The 16007-nt window shown below is 38.4% G+C and overlaps 1 protein-coding gene across 1 annotated transcript; it reads right to left on the bottom strand.

Moving 5' to 3' along the window:
- Window positions 1–12399: 12399 nt before the first annotated feature.
- LOC129520499 (olfactory receptor 4S2-like) lies at window positions 12400–13338 on the bottom strand. Its single transcript, XM_055341506.1, is given in 1 exon segment — window positions 12400–13338. A coding segment is annotated over 1 exon segment (939 nt).
- Between the last annotated feature and the right edge of the window lie 2669 nt (window positions 13339–16007).

Consider the following 16007-nt stretch of genomic DNA (forward strand, 5'->3'; position numbering starts at 1 on the left):
CATTTGCAACAACATGGTTGAACCTGGATGTTATGCTAAGTGTGAAATAAGCCAAACAAATATCTCAGGTATATGTGAAATCTAAAAAAGCCTGTTCTTCTTTTAACATCTAGTGAATTCCCATTCTGTGTTTAATGTAGTATCTAGAGAATGACTTCAGAGATACCCAGAAGGATCAAGGCTCTCCCTACAGGTGAGTGAACTGTGAACTCACCTCAAGGGAACAAGTGCTTTAGGGAAAAGCGAGAATCTGTGCAAAACTTCTTCCTTACCAACAATGCAGTGTTCATCCATGTATCTAGCCAAGCTCTTAGTAATCACACGGAGAACAGTTATCTTGACAATTTGAGGAATTAGGGAGGCTACCACAGATTCTGAAATAGTAAGAGATTTAAATGACCCAAAAAATACTGAGTTACCCTCATACAAGAGGCATTTTAAAAATATTATCTATCATCCATGACCACTACTGATTCTCTTTCCTTAGATGTGAATGAAGAAGCCAGTGTTTCCCAGAGTAAAAGTCATTCATCATAGCCCCTCCTGGAAACCAAAAACTCACAATGGAAACAACTTCTTTCAGACCCTGTTTCAAACATGAGGTAGAAGGAGCAAGCTGAAACTGAGAGGCTGGGAAGACGGAAGAAAAGGAAATGTTGTGCTGATGAAGGGGAAGAAAGCTGTAAAAGAAAGAGGCAGTTATTACTCTTGCATTTCTTCTGAGGATGAAAACTGCCCGTCTTTATGAGTCCTCCAGTGAAGTATTCATTTACATGAAAAGGCAAAATAATTTTATAAGATAAATAAAGAAAATATGCATAATTAGATTCAAATGAAGGTTTATTGAAAATTCTTCCCCAGAAAAGTACTTCAGCCTTTCAAACCTGCTGATCATGGGACTGTTAAAGGCTATGTACGTGGTAGAGCTTTAGCCTTCCCTGAGCCAGGGGACAGAGCAAAGGAGACCCTAAGAAATGGAGACTACGATCAAGTGAGGAAGGGAGCCTAGAGGCAAGCATAGTAGGGAGGTACTAGATTTTTAGAAACCAGAGATATGTGGAGTTTATTTTTAAAGAATACTCTACCTCAATAAGAGACCCATGTTAGAGCAAACCATTCAAAAAAGATATTTTTAGAACAGTAGGATAAGAAATGGCAAAGTTATTTGAAACCTTTTGTTTTATATTTATGACTTTTATATATGTTGCACACAGGCGTGCACATGTAATATCACATATTTCTTTAATTTCTCCAATATTTTTATAAAGAATTGAATTTTAGAAAGTGTAGGGTATTTATGTGACATATACTTCTGTTTGAAAGGCAGCTATAAAGAACATTGAACAAGAATTAAGACACTTAGATTCCCATGATAGCTTAGCCACCAAAATCTACGTGTCCTTAGGAAGATCATTCATCTTCCCTCTACAAGTTTCTTCCTGGAAGCATAAGGAATTTCAACTAGAATTTTAACGAATAATCTAGCTGTATAATTCTAAAATTCTATGAAGATAAAAGTGGATTGAGAGTGAAGGCCCCAGAAAGGTAGATTAAGAACAATGTGAGTAACAACGCGGAGGGATGGTGACTTAATCATCACTATGGATATACATAACATGTAAAATCAATATCTTAAATTCACTTTTCCTCTTCCTGAGATATCAAGCTTACCTCTCTTATTTGATAAGATAGTGATGAGGTAGTTTACGAAAGCATCTCACCATATAGAGGGATATGTGCAGACCGGGGATCTTGAGCCTCACAAATAAACCAGCAGCAGAGAATACCAAAATGTAGCAAGTATCTTGATTTCCTATATGCTTTGTGGCTCACAGTAAACTAGGCAAGAAGAAAGCATTAGGATTGGAGAAGGGCTGATTTCAATATGAGAGAATCATTTGCTGCTTGTGCATTTCTCTTAAAATAGACATGGAGTGTGGGTGCTTTGTTTCTAGTCACAGCTGACTAGTTACTAGCTATGTGACCTCGAGAAACTCACCCACTTCTCTCTCTTACTGTGTCCATTAGTGCGGATAGTGGAGATGGTCATAGTACCTACCTCATAGGTACTATTGTAGGGATTAATGAGCTAATACATGTAAAGCTCAGAAAAATACCTCATAGTTCATACTTAAGTTATTATTACTGTTGTCATTATGATGATAATGATACTTATATTCCCTTTACAAAGAAGCAAGCTCAATAGAGAAACTATTATTCTTATAAATGATGTCCAAAATATTTCCCTTTAATGTCTGTTTAGACTTCTCTTATGCCCACTCTATCTCCAGCTACTCATCTTGGATCCAGAAAACTAAATCTAAGAAATGACTTAGAGAAGAGGACAAGAGCATTTGACTTCTAAGTACTACTATCTCCTCCTGCCTTCCCAGACTACAATCCTATGTGACTGTTGATAAATCACTATTGTTGGACCACTAAGAGTCGAACTCTTGGTTCAGCTCAAGTCATGATCTCATAGCTCATCAAGCCTGACTTTGGGCTCCCCACTCAGCGAGGAGTCTGCTTTTCTCTCTCCTGCTGCCCCTTCCCCTACTGTGAACACTCTGTCTCTGTCTACAAGTAAATCTTTTTTAAAATCACTATTGTTAAATCATCCAGCTAGTCTCAGAAGGCCTTTTTTTCCCAAAATGTCTGAAATTTTGTATGAATAATTTCTAACAAACACCAGAGAAATCTGGGCTCTCATAGTAATACTCTGTTCACAACTCAAAAAAACAAACAAACAAAAAAAAACAAACAAACAAAAAAAAACTTGACGCATTGCCTTGTAGCTTTTCAGTTTATATTTTAGCCAAAATATAACTGAAACTCTGAGACCCGTGAAGACATGAAGCATGTCTTGCTTAGATATCTATCTAGTGCCTAAGATAACTTCTGGCACATTATGGTCTTTAATATGTGTTTGTTGGATGGATGGATGGATGGATGGATGGATGGATGGATGGATGGATTTGTAAGTGAACAAACTAGTTGATGACATTATAGGAAAAAATTGTCAAATACTTCTAAGATTGTTTTATTATTACATTTGGTGTTTCCTGAGCCTGCTTCATGATTCCTGATTTGTTTCCCGGAGTCGTCTTTTTAAGATACTTATTTTATCTATATTAATTTCAAATAAAAGTCTCTGCTTTTAAGTTTTTTTCTTTATTCACTGCCAGAGCTGTTGCTGCTATGAACTCTAGTCCGCTCAAAATGAAACATGACAGGTCCTATCTCCCCCTTCTTCTTCACAGTGGTCATCTTGAAGAACCATATGCACTCCTGACTGACTTCACTTCAGGAGTGACAGTATTCAGGGGGGCCCGGGTGGCTCAGCGGTTGGTGCCACCTTCAGCCCAGGGCCTGATCCCTGGAGACCCAGGATCAAGTCCCACATTGGGCTCCCTGCATGGAGCCTGCTTCTCCCTCTGCCTCTCTTTCTCTGTGTCTCTCTTATTAATAAATAAATAAATAAACAAATAAATAAATATCTTAAAAAAAAGAGTGACAGGATTCAAAATTTTGAAAGATTATTTTAATGATTTGGCACTCTCTGAAGACCCATAAATTAGAAGAACCTTCTCTGATTGAAACTGTTTAAGAATGGCTCATTCTGTAAATATGAGATGACCCAGTTATCTTCTCAATGCCCTGTTCAGCCTTGGGCTCAAAATGCCTTACCTATTTGTACACTATGGCTAAGGTCTGCTCTGTATGATTATGATCATCATGTTTCCCTAATACCTTTCCTTACCAGAAGCCTCTACTTCTTAACACTATTCTTTGAGTATTTTACAGAGTTATTCCCATTATTACGTCTACCACATTGTCTCAAAAAATAGTTTATGTAAATAATAGAACGCCATTCTTCCACCTACCAGTTGCTGGTGAGAGTTCTGGTATAGTCAGGAACTATAGAGGGGATAGAGGTGCCTCTTTCCCCATCTACAACAGAAAGCTTTGTCTTCTAATTCTGGTATATATCAGTTCCTTCCCTGATGTAACAATGAGCTAACTAGCATCATGGATTATGACTAAGAATTCCAATTCTCTGGAGTCCACGGCCAGCCAGCTAGGAATCAAAACACTGAGGGAATAATTTAAAAGTTGATGTGTGCATCACCCAAAGAAATGCACCTGAATTTCCCATAACAAATAAGGAAAATGGCTCATTTACCTAGATTAGAAGTAGAAAATGTTATGGTGTATGGTATGCTCTCTAGACTATGATGAGTATTTCCAATTGTGCTGTCTCAAAGGACTATGTCATTTAGAGATGTTGCATCCTTGGAAAAATGGAGATCTATCAAAATCTAATGTTACATGAATTGCTTAAACTCTACTGATGTTTGTAATAAAGACCTTAAGTAATAACTCCTTAATATTTCTGACTTTTTTCAGTGTTCTCTACATGTGCTTAATGATTACCTACTATATGTCACACATCCTACACAGTGTAGTAGGCACCAGACATATAATGATGAATAAGAGAGAAACTATCCTTATTTTCCTAAATCAACCTATAACTGACTGTCCCATCTATGAATCACAAATACTTGTCAGTACCTTTCACTTAGAAATGTTCTCTGACAAAGAACTTAAGAGTCTATCTCAATGGTATTTCATCAGCCTGATCTTTATTTAACATATTTTTGACATTTTTCCTCCTAAAGTTATCTTTATATTATACACTCTGTGAAGCGCAGATAACAGAATTACCTTTAGTAAAGTTGCAGATACAAAATTAATACACAGGGGATGTATGGGTGGCTCAGTGAGTGGTTGAGTGTCTGCCTTTGGTTCAGGGTGCGATCCTCGGGTCCGGGATGGAGTCCTGTATCAGGTTCCTGTGGAGAGCCTTCTCTCTCTGCCTATGTTTCTGCCTATCTCTCTCTCTCTCTTTCTCTGTCTTTCATGAATAAATAAATAAAATCTTTTAAAAATTAATACACAGAAATTGGTTGCACTTATATACACTAATGACAAATAGCAGAAAGAGAAATTAAGAAAATATCCCATTTGCAATTACATCAAAAAGAATAAAACACCTAGAAATGAACTTAACCAAAGGGGTGAAAGAACTATACTCTGAAAACTATAAAATACTGATGAAAGAAATTTATGACAATGGAAAACAAATGGAAAACTATTCTATACCCATGGGTTGGAAGAATTAATGTTGAAAAGGCCATACTACCCAAAAGACATCTGCAGATGCAATGCTCTCAAAATGCCAACAGCATTTTTCACAGAACTAGAATAAAAAATTCCTAAAATGTGTATGGAACCAAAAAAAGACCCAAAATATCCAAAGCAATATTGAAAAAAGAATAAAGATAGAGGAATCATACAATCCTAGATTTAAAGATATACTAAAGTGGTAGTAATCAAAACATTTGCTGGCACAAAAACAGGTACATAAATAAATGAAACGGGATAGAGAATAAACAGAAATAAACACATGCTTATATGGTCAACTAATCTATGACAAAGGAGGCAAGAATATACAATGGGAAAAAGACTGCCTATTCAATAAATGGTGCTCAGAAGACTGGACAGCTCCATGGAAAAGAATGAAACTGGACCACTTTCTTATACTATATATAAAAATAAACTCAGTATGGATTAAAACCTAAATGTGACACCCAAAACCATAAAACTTCCAAAAGTTTTCTTTGACAGTCATTTATTTGGCATCAGCCATAGCAACATGTTTCTAGATATGTCTCCTCAGGCAAGAGATACAAAACTAAAAATAAACTATTGAGAATACATCAAAATAAAAAGTTTCTACATAGCAAAGGAAAAAAAAAACCAATAAAACAAAAAGGCAACCTACTGAATGACAGAAGATATTTGCAAATAACAAATCTAATAAGGGGTTAATATAGAAATATATAAAGAACTTACACAACTCAATATAAAAAAAGTCCAATTTAAAAATGGGCAAAGGTTAAAAATGAAAACCATAGCTGGGGGCATCACAATGCCAGATTTCAGGTTGTACTACAAAGCTGTGGTCATCAAGACAGTGTGGTACTGGCACAAAAACAGACACATAGATCAATGGAACAGAATAGAGAACCCAGAAGTGGACCCTCAACTTTACAGTCAACTAATAATATTCGATAAAGGAGGAAAATCTCTCCACTGGAAGATACAGTCTCTTCAATAAATGGTGCTGGGAATATTGGACATCCACATGCAGAATAATGAAACTGGACCACTCTCTTGCACCATACACAAAGATAAACTCAAAATGGATGAAAGATCTAAATGTGAGACAAGACTCCATCAAAATCCTAGAGGAGAACACAGGCAACACCCTTTTTGAACTCAGCCACAGTAACTTCGTGCAAGATACATCCACGAAGGCAAAAGAAACAAAAGCAAAAATGAACTATTGGGACTTCATCAAGATAAGAAGCTTTTGCACAGCTTTTGTTGATACAGTCAACAAAACTAAAAGACAACCTACAGAATGGGAGAAGATATTTGAAAATAACATATCAGATAAAGGGCTAGTTTCCAAAATCTATAAAGAACTTCTTAAACTCAACACCAAAGAAACAAACAATCCAATCATGAAATGGGCAAAAGGCATGAAGAGAAATCTCACAGAGGAAGACATAGACATGGCTAACATGCACATGAGAAAATGCTCTGCATCACTTGCCGTCAGGGAAATACAAATCAAAACCACAATGAGATACCACCTCACACCAGTGAGAACGGGGAAAATTAACAAGACAGGAAACAACAAATGTTGGAGAGGATGTGGAGAAAAGGGAACCCTCTTACACTGTTGGGTGGAATGTGAACTGGTGCAGCCACTCTGGAAAACTGTGTGGAGGTTCCTCAAAGAGTTAAAAATAGACCTGCCCTACGACCCAGCAATTGCACTGTTGGGGATTGACCCCAAAGATTCAGATGCAATGAAATGCCGGGACACCTGCACCCCGAAGTTTATGGCAGCAATGTCCACAATAGCCAAACTGTGGAAGGAACCTCGGTGTCCATCGAAAGATGAATGGATAAAGAAGATGTGGTTTATGTATACAATGGAATACTACTCAGCCATTAGAAATGACAAATACCCACCATTTGCTTCAACGTGGATGGAACTGGAGGGTATTATGCTGAGTGAAATAAGTCAATCGGAGAAGGACAAACATTATATGTTCTCATTCATTTGGGGAATATAAATATAGTGAAAGGGAATATAAGGGAAGGGAGAAGAAATGTGTGGGAAATATCAGAAAAGGAGACAGAACATAAAGACTCCTAACTCTGGGAAATGAACTAGGGATGGTGTAAGGGGAGGAGGGCAGGGGGTGGGGGTGAATGGGTGACAGGCACTGATGGGGGCACTTGACGGGATGAGCACTGGGTGTTATTCTGTAGGTTGGCAAACTGAACACCAATAAAAATAAGTGTATTATAAAAAATAAAATAAAAGGAAATAAATAAATAAATAAATAAATAAATAAATAAATAAAAATGGGCAAAGGATCTGAACAGATATTTTTCTATTCAGAAGACAGCTGGCCAACAGATGCATGAAGAGATACTCAAAATTACCAGTCATAGAGAAATGCAAATCAAAATGACAATGAAATATCACCTTACACCTGTCCAAATGTCTAGAATCAAAAAGATAAGAAATAAAAAGTATTGATGAAGATATGGAGAAAAAGGAAATCTTGTGCTGTTGATGGGAATGTTGATGGGAGTGTAAGTTGGTAAGCCACTATGTAATACAGCATGGAGGTTTCTCAGAAAATTAAAAATAGAAATACCATATGATCCAGTAATTCTGCTACTGGCTATCTACCCAAAGAAAATGAAACTACTAATTCAAAAAGATATATGCACCCTTAAGTTTTTTACAGTATTATTTCCAATAGCTAAGGTATGGAAGCAACCCATGTGTCCACTGATGGATAACTGGATTAAAAAAGATGTGGTATATATCTACAATAGAATACTACTCAGCCATAAAAATAATGAGATCTTGCTCTTTGCAACAACATGGATGGACCCGGAGGGTATTATGCTGAGTGGAATAAGTCAGAGAAAGACAAATGCCACATGATTTTACCCACATGTGGAATCTAAAACACATGAATAAATAAAAAGTAGAAACAGACCCATAAATACGGGGGAAAAGTGACTGTTGCCTGAAGGGAGGAAGTTGGGGGTTTGACAAGATGGGTTAAAGAGATTGGGAGACATAGGCTTTCAGTTATGGAATGAATAAGTCACAGGGATGAAAGATAAAGCATAGGGAATATCGTCAATGGCATTGTAATCATGATGACAGCTGATAGCTGCACTAGTGGTAAGAGTTGCATAATGTATAGACTTATCAAATCTCTATGGTGTACACCTGAAACAAGTGTAACATGTGTCAATTGCATATCAATTAAAAAACGATAGGGAAATGGAGGAAACTTAAATGCATATCACTAAGGAAATGAAGCCCATCTGAAAGGGCTACATACTATATGATTCCAACTATATGGCATTCAAGAAAAGGCATTGAAAGGATCAGTGGTTGCCAGGTCTTGGGGTGAGGGAGGTGGTGGAGATAGGGAAGGATGAAAAGGCAGAGCACAGAGAATTTTTAGGGCAGGGAAACTACTCTGTATAATAATATAATGATGGATACATGTCATACACATGTCTAAACCTACAAAATATACAACACCAAGAGTAAACCATAAAGTAAATTATGGGTGCTGGCTGATTATGAGGTGTCCTAACAGCTATATCACTCTGCTGGGGGACGCTGATGAGGGAAGCTATGATTGTGTGGGGGAAGGCAGTGTATAGGAAATCCTTGTACTTTTCCTTTAATTTTCTGTGAATCTAAGACTGCTTTAAGAAAATTAAGTCTTAATTTAAAAAAATAAGGAAAAAGAAAAATCTATCCTCTTTTGGGTTCCTCTATCTACTCTCTCCTCCAGTCCCTTCAGACATAATGGTTGATAACAGCTCTACTGCTTCTAACCCCTGGTTATAGTACTGCCCCATGTGACTCCTCCATATCTACAGTTTTACAGGGTCCCTCTGTGAATTTCCCTTTGTGAATTATCATATTTTGAGTATGTCATCAGTTTTCTGTTAGCGTCCCAAATGATACAGACAATTTTCTATAAATGTATCCTTAAGCCCATCAACTTGTCCATTCTATGCCCTTATAACTAAGATGCTCCATTTTCATCTTAGATAATATAAACTCCCCCTCTTCTCTCTGTTTTCTGAAGTCTCCCTTCCCAGGGCTTCTACCCTCTGCTTTCAGCCATTTCTATTGTGCCTATGCCTGCTGTTTAGCTCTCATCTGAAAGTGCTTTAGGCCACACTTACACTGAATTCTTCGCCCTCTTTTCCCCTTTGTTGTTTTGCTGGAACACATCCTCCCATACTTTCAAAGAAAGCATCCTTATAAATTTTATAAATCTAGGCATGACTGAAAAGATCTTATTCTGCTTTCATACCTGATTGATGGTTTTGTTCTGTACAGTGTTCTAGGCTGAAAACCAGTTTCAGGCACCTTTCTACCATGTGGAATGGTCCAGTGTTGTTATTGAATTCTCTAATGACTTTTGGATTTTGTATACTTTCTGTGGCCTATATTTTCTGTCTCTCTCAATTACTTTAAAATCTTCTCAATCTCTAGGGTAATAAAATTGCACAATAATGTGCCTTACTTATTGTTTTCTCATCACTAGAATGGGTACTCAGTACACGTTTTGTATCTGGAGACTTAAACCTTCTTATGAGCTTCCCTTTCATTGTTCTTTTAAATTCTCCCCTCTGGAAAAAAAATTCTCCCATCTGTCTTTTCTGTTCTCCTGGAACAAATATGAGTTGAATGTTTTAACTCTTGACTTGATTTTTCATATTTTTTTCTATTTTTAAATTCTTCATTTTTTAAAAAATTCTGCTTTCCTGAAGATTTTTGACTCTTTCAACCCTTTATTGATTTGTCTTGATTTTATTCATTATTCTTTCTTTTATTTAGTTCCCCAAAATATTTTTTTTTTATTTTTCTGAAAATATCATGTTCTCATCTCAGGATTGCCCTCTATTGATTTGACTTAATTTTATTTATTACTCTTTTTATTTAGTTTCCAAAACACTTTTCATTGGTTTTTTAAGTATCATGTTTTCATTTCAGGATTGCAAATATTCTCTCTGGTCAATACGGAGATATCAGTGGTTTTCTAAAATTTTTTTTAAATTTTTATTTATTTATGATAGTCACACAGAATGAGAGAGAGAGGCAGAGACACAGGCAGAGGGAGAAGCAGGCTCCATGCACCGGGAGCCCGACGTGGGATTCGATCCCGGGTCTCCAGGATCGCGCCCTGGGCCAAAGGCAGGCACCAAACCGCTGCGCCACCCAGGGATCCCATCAGTGGTTTTCAAAGTGATTTTTTTTCTGCTTTATCTAGGATTCCACCAAATCCCCTTTGGACTTCCTAAAGTCTCACTTTTTATTTCAACTGTTTTATGTGTATTAAAGAGTTCGGCACCAAAATCTTGCCCAAAAGATCTGGATCGATAGACCAGGGCTTATGAATCAGTAGGCTTCTGGTCAGGGTTCTTGCAGAGAGGCAGCCTTTCTATTTGTGATCTCCAAAGGCAGAACGTGAAAGACTTTTCTCTAATATAATTTAATTTCTTAATGCAAAGATGCCAATATTTTCTTTGTAAAGAGTATGCCTGTGTGAGCACCTGGGAGTGAGGGGAGATTAGAGAAGATGGGAGACTGAACAATTCCTTCCTCTTCATCTTCCTATTACTAGTCCTAAACCCCACCATCTTCCTTACGCGGTGTCCTGGCATCTCAAACACGTCAAGGATTCTGGGAGATAAATCTGTCTATTTCTCTTCAGAATCTACTCTCGTATTAGCTTTTTCTAGTAGACAAATCAGTGACTACACCTTTGCCTTCTCTTTTCCAAATACTTGTTGGAATCCTTTGTCTGTAGAATCTAACTCCTGTCCTCTTGTCTCTGTCACTGTGAATCTAAACTTGTTTCCCTGTTTTTGTTGTTGTTGTCTTATTTAGACCTTAGGAGGAAAAGGGAAAACCGATATAGCCCACAATTTGAAATATAAAGTCAGCGTATTTTTTTTCCAAATAAGTATTTTTAAAGGATAGAATGATTCTTTTTTACAGAGGAAAGGGAGTATAAAAAATAAAAGGAAATGCAATAACATGCCAGGAGTCATCATGTATAGAAGGCCTGAATGCAGAGAAACCATTTTAAACAGTTTTCAAAAGTTTCCCTCAGCAGCTACTGTCTACATTATAGTATCCACCCCCAGTGAAAAAGAGAGACTGGTAAATGTAATATTTCCGTGGGGTCACCATGAATAATGTCACATCTCTGCTAGTAAGAAAAAAAGGAACAATTGACCCTGGGGTAAGAACAAGCAGACTCTGTTACAAGTATCCGTTGTGCATCCAACTATGTGCCACATACAGGGAGTGGAAAGGAGGTAAAACACATTATTTATATCCTTAATAAGTTGTAGAAATGACATAAAATCCACTAAAGTAACGAAAACCAGAAAAAAATAAGTGATACTATTTTATAAACTGTATGGAAGTGTGCTTAAGGCATACAGAAAATGTTGGATGAAAATAATCAGGGAAGAATTCTTGAAAGATATGAGTCATGAAACAAGATCTATAAAGTTCCTTGAGGGCACCTAGCTGGCTGTCAGTGGAGCACGCAACTCTTAATCTCAGAGTTGTGAGACTGAGCCCCACAGAGGGTGTAGAGACTGCTTAAAAAAAAACCTTGGGGTGCTTGGGTGGCTTAGTGATTGTCAAACTCCTGGTTTCAGCTTGGGTATGATTGTAGGGTCATGCAATCAAGTGCACATCAGGTTCTATGCTCAGCAGGGATCCTACTTGCAGATTCTCTCCCTCTGCCCATTTTTCATGTACACACACTCACTTGCTCCCTCTCTCCAAAATAAGTGAAATAAAACTTTTTTAAAAAATCTTAAAAAGTAAGTAAATAAATAAAAATTTCCTTGGAATAACAGTCAGCATTTTCTGAAGTACACTGCCCAGCTATTTATTCCCTTCTACCCAGCTATCACTGATTTTTAAGTGAAATAGACAGATTTCTCAGAGATATCTTTCTCTCATAACCCCATTCTAAATCATTCATTATACCTTAAGAAAGCATAATTTGAATTGAAGGGATCTAAAAGAGTTAATGAGTTGACATGTTTACTCTTCTAAAGTGAGACAAGATAGACTTGACATTATGGAAAGGTCTAAGTTTAGTCCACCTCATAAGAGAAAAAGAAAATAGACTCAAATTATTTTATTAGCTAATTCTCAGATTTTACAATTCTGATGACCTATCCCTTTTACTTTTCCTTCAAGGAGACCATGTTATTCCATATCCGTTTCATGGCATTCTTTACATCCTCATTCCTCAGAGTGTAGATGAGCGGGTTCAGCATTGGGGTGATGGTAGTATAGAACACAGACACAGCCTTATCCAGGGGGAAAGTAGTGGATGGACGGAGGTAAATAAAGATACAAGGGACAAAGAAGAACGTTACTACAGTGAAATGAGACCCGCAGGTAGAAAGAGCCTTGCGCCGGCTCTCTGAAGACCTCTTGCGAAGACTAAAGAGAATGACAGTGTAGGAGGCCAGAAGAATGAGGAAGCACCCTAAAGAGATGAGACCACTGTTGGCAATCACCAACATATTTACCAGGGTTGTATCAGCACAGGCAAGCTTTAGGACTGGGTGGACATCACAGAAGTAGTGGTCAATGACCTGATTATGGCAGAAAGGCAGCTGAAAGGTCAGGAGGGTCTGAACAAAGGAATGACCCAGCGCTCCCAGCCAGGACAGTGATGCCAGCACAATACAAGCATTGGCACTCATGATGGTCGTATAACGGAGAGGCTGGCAGATGGCAGCATAACGGTCAAAAGCCATAACAGTCAAGACAAAAATCTCAGCACAACCAAAAAAGTGGAAGGTAAACATCTGAGTTACACAGCCCCAGTAGGAAATGGTCTTTTTCTCAGAAACAAAGTCTGCAATCATCTTGGGTGCTGTGGCTGAGGAATAGGCAATGTCCACAAAGGACAGGTTACTGAGGAAGAAATACATGGGTGTGTGGAGCCGGGGATCAGAGAAGACCGTAAGTAGAATGAGCAGGTTTCCCACCATGATCACGATGTAGAAGAAGAGGAACAAGGCAAAGAACATCAGCTGCATTCCAGGATCCTGGGAGAGGCCTAGGAATATAAACTCAGTGACATTGTTAGCCACTTCCATGCGGACCCAGGTGATACTGGTTGGATGGCTCTGGTTCTCTGCAAGAATAAATAAATATCGTAAGCCACTGTAAGCACGGTGGGCAGGAGCAGTCTCATGGAAATACTTAAGGGATGCTAAATATAGTAGAGGAAGCTTTTTGTATCTCTTGAACACAGTTAATGGATGTTTTTCTCACCATTAATTTTCTTACCACATCATTCACTCACATTGGATTTTCTGTTACACTTTAACTATCATTCCTTTCTCAAGGGTTAAATGTGGGTAAGAATAGTACACACCATTTAAGTGGTATAAGGATCACCTGTGAAGCACTATGCACATGTCACACTATAAGTGAATATATCATTATCATCATCCATCTTCATGACTGGAGAACATGCTGAATGGAAGAAGGGAGAAGCCTGGGAAGGAGTCATCCTAGGACACCGAAATCCTTACTATGTTCATCTCCTAATTTCCAGGTATATGTATTTCCATGTGCTTCATGTTTAGAAAAAGTCTTTTGCACTATTGGTGGGAATGTGAACTGGTGCAGCCACTCTCGAAAATTGTGTGGAGGTTCCTCAATGAGTTAAAAAAGAACTGTCCTATGACCCAGCAATTGCACTGCTAGGGATTTACCCCAAAGATACAGATGCAGTGAAACGCCGGGACACGTGCATCCCGATGTTTATAGCAGCAATGTTTAAGGCAATAGCCAAACTGTGGAAGGAGCCTCGGTGTCCATCGACAGATGATGGATAGAGAAGATGTGGTCTATGTATACAGTGGAATATTCCCCAGCCATTAGAAATGACTAATACCCACCATTTGCTTCAACGTGGATGGAACTGGAGGGTATTATCCTGAGTGAAGTAGGTCAATCGGAGAAGGACAATCATCATATGGTCTCATTCATTTGGGGAATATACAAAATAGTTAAAGGGAATAAAGGGGAAAGGTGAGAAAATGAGTGAAAATATCGGTGAGGGCGACAGACCATGAGAGACTCCTAACTCTGGGACATGAACAAGGGGGAGTGGAAAGGGAGGTGGGCGGGGGGTTGGGGTGACTGGGTGACGGGTACTAGGGGGCACTTGACAGGAGGAGCACTGGGTGATATGCTATATGTTGGCAAATTCAAATGCAATAAAATTTTTTTTTAAAAAGTATCAAGTGCTGACACCCAATTCTCAAATATGTTCCTGGGCTAGAGTAGTACCAGAAGATAGTCCAGATTTTTGAATGGCTCACTTTAGGGTTTCAAGCAAGGATACCCAAAGATATTTGTGTAGCTGCTATATTCTTCCTGAATAGTAACAATCTCAACTTTATCTGGGGTCTCCTCGGGAGCCTTTAAAATTAATCCAAGTCTAAGACCCAAGATCTTCTACTATCTTCACTGGGAGAAAGAGCACAGGACTTAAAGATAGAACAATAGGGCCTGACTCAACAGCTCTGAGTCTTCCAGGCTGTGTCATCCTAACACAAGTTTCCTCACTTCTGTTAACTTCAGAGTCCTCCCCTGGGAAAGAATAATGCCCCCATGTAAGGATCAAATTAATTAATGGACATAAAAGTGATAAGTTATCAGTGAATCTAAGTCATAATCATGTCAGTGAAAGAAATTCAGAAGCATCACTATCAAACATCTGAACACTGTGGGCCAGGGTCTGTATGGGATAGATCATTTCCACAGGTCTGTCCAGGTTCTTTAGGTCAAATTCGGTCTCTCGGATAACACCAAAGAACATATACTAGTGATAATGGTGTTAAAGAAATAAGATTGCTCCCTTATTTGACTCCATAAGCCCCACTAAATTATTTCAAATAAAACAAATAGCAAGACTGAAGCTCCCTGAAATCCTCTGGGAAAGAGATTCAGTCTTAGTTTTCTCTGTGAGCAACATGCAAGGAGAGGAGAGCAAATACTCTGGATCTCTTTCCTTTTTTTTAAATTTTTATGTATTTCTGATAGGCACACAGTGAGAGAGAGAGAGAGAGGCAGAGACACAGGCAGAGGGAGAAGCAGGCTCCATGCACCGGGAGCCTGACGTGGGATTCGATCCCAGGTCTCCAGGATCGCGCCCTGGGCTAAAGGCAGGCGCCAAACCGCTGCACCACCCAGGGATCCCTGGATCTCTTTCCTAACAGGAAGTTCCATCCCACAGAAAACTCTTTGTGCCATAGCATCCTTGACATCAATATCCCTCACAGAGACATTATGACACGTGTACACGTTTTCATGTCTCTGGTCACTTGACATCATTTTATTACCTGTCAATCCTTTGAACTTTTACCTATAGAAACACTTAAAGTCCCAATTTATCCTGTTCCTCTGATTGTCCACAACTGAGGAAATAACTTGCTATTTATGGAACCAAGAGATAAGGAATAGTACATTGAGTAGGTAAAGTCTTGAAAAATTCTGCACATGTATGTGTATAACACAACACAGACTATTTAAGGTACCATCTCTCTCATCTTCTACATTTCACACAGCACCAATATTTATTTATCCTTTCAACTGTTAAATATATTTTTAAAGATTTTATTTATGTATTCATGAGAGACACACACAGAGAGAGAGAGAGAGAGGCAGAGACACAGGCAGAAGGAGAAGCAGGATCCCTGCAGGGAGCCCTACGTGGGACTTGATCCCGGGACCCCAGGATCACGGCCTGGGC

Source organism: Nyctereutes procyonoides, unplaced genomic scaffold (assembly GCF_905146905.1).
Source record: "Nyctereutes procyonoides isolate TBG_1078 unplaced genomic scaffold, NYPRO_anot_genome, whole genome shotgun sequence".
NCBI classification, from domain to species: Eukaryota; Metazoa; Chordata; class Mammalia; order Carnivora; family Canidae; genus Nyctereutes; species Nyctereutes procyonoides.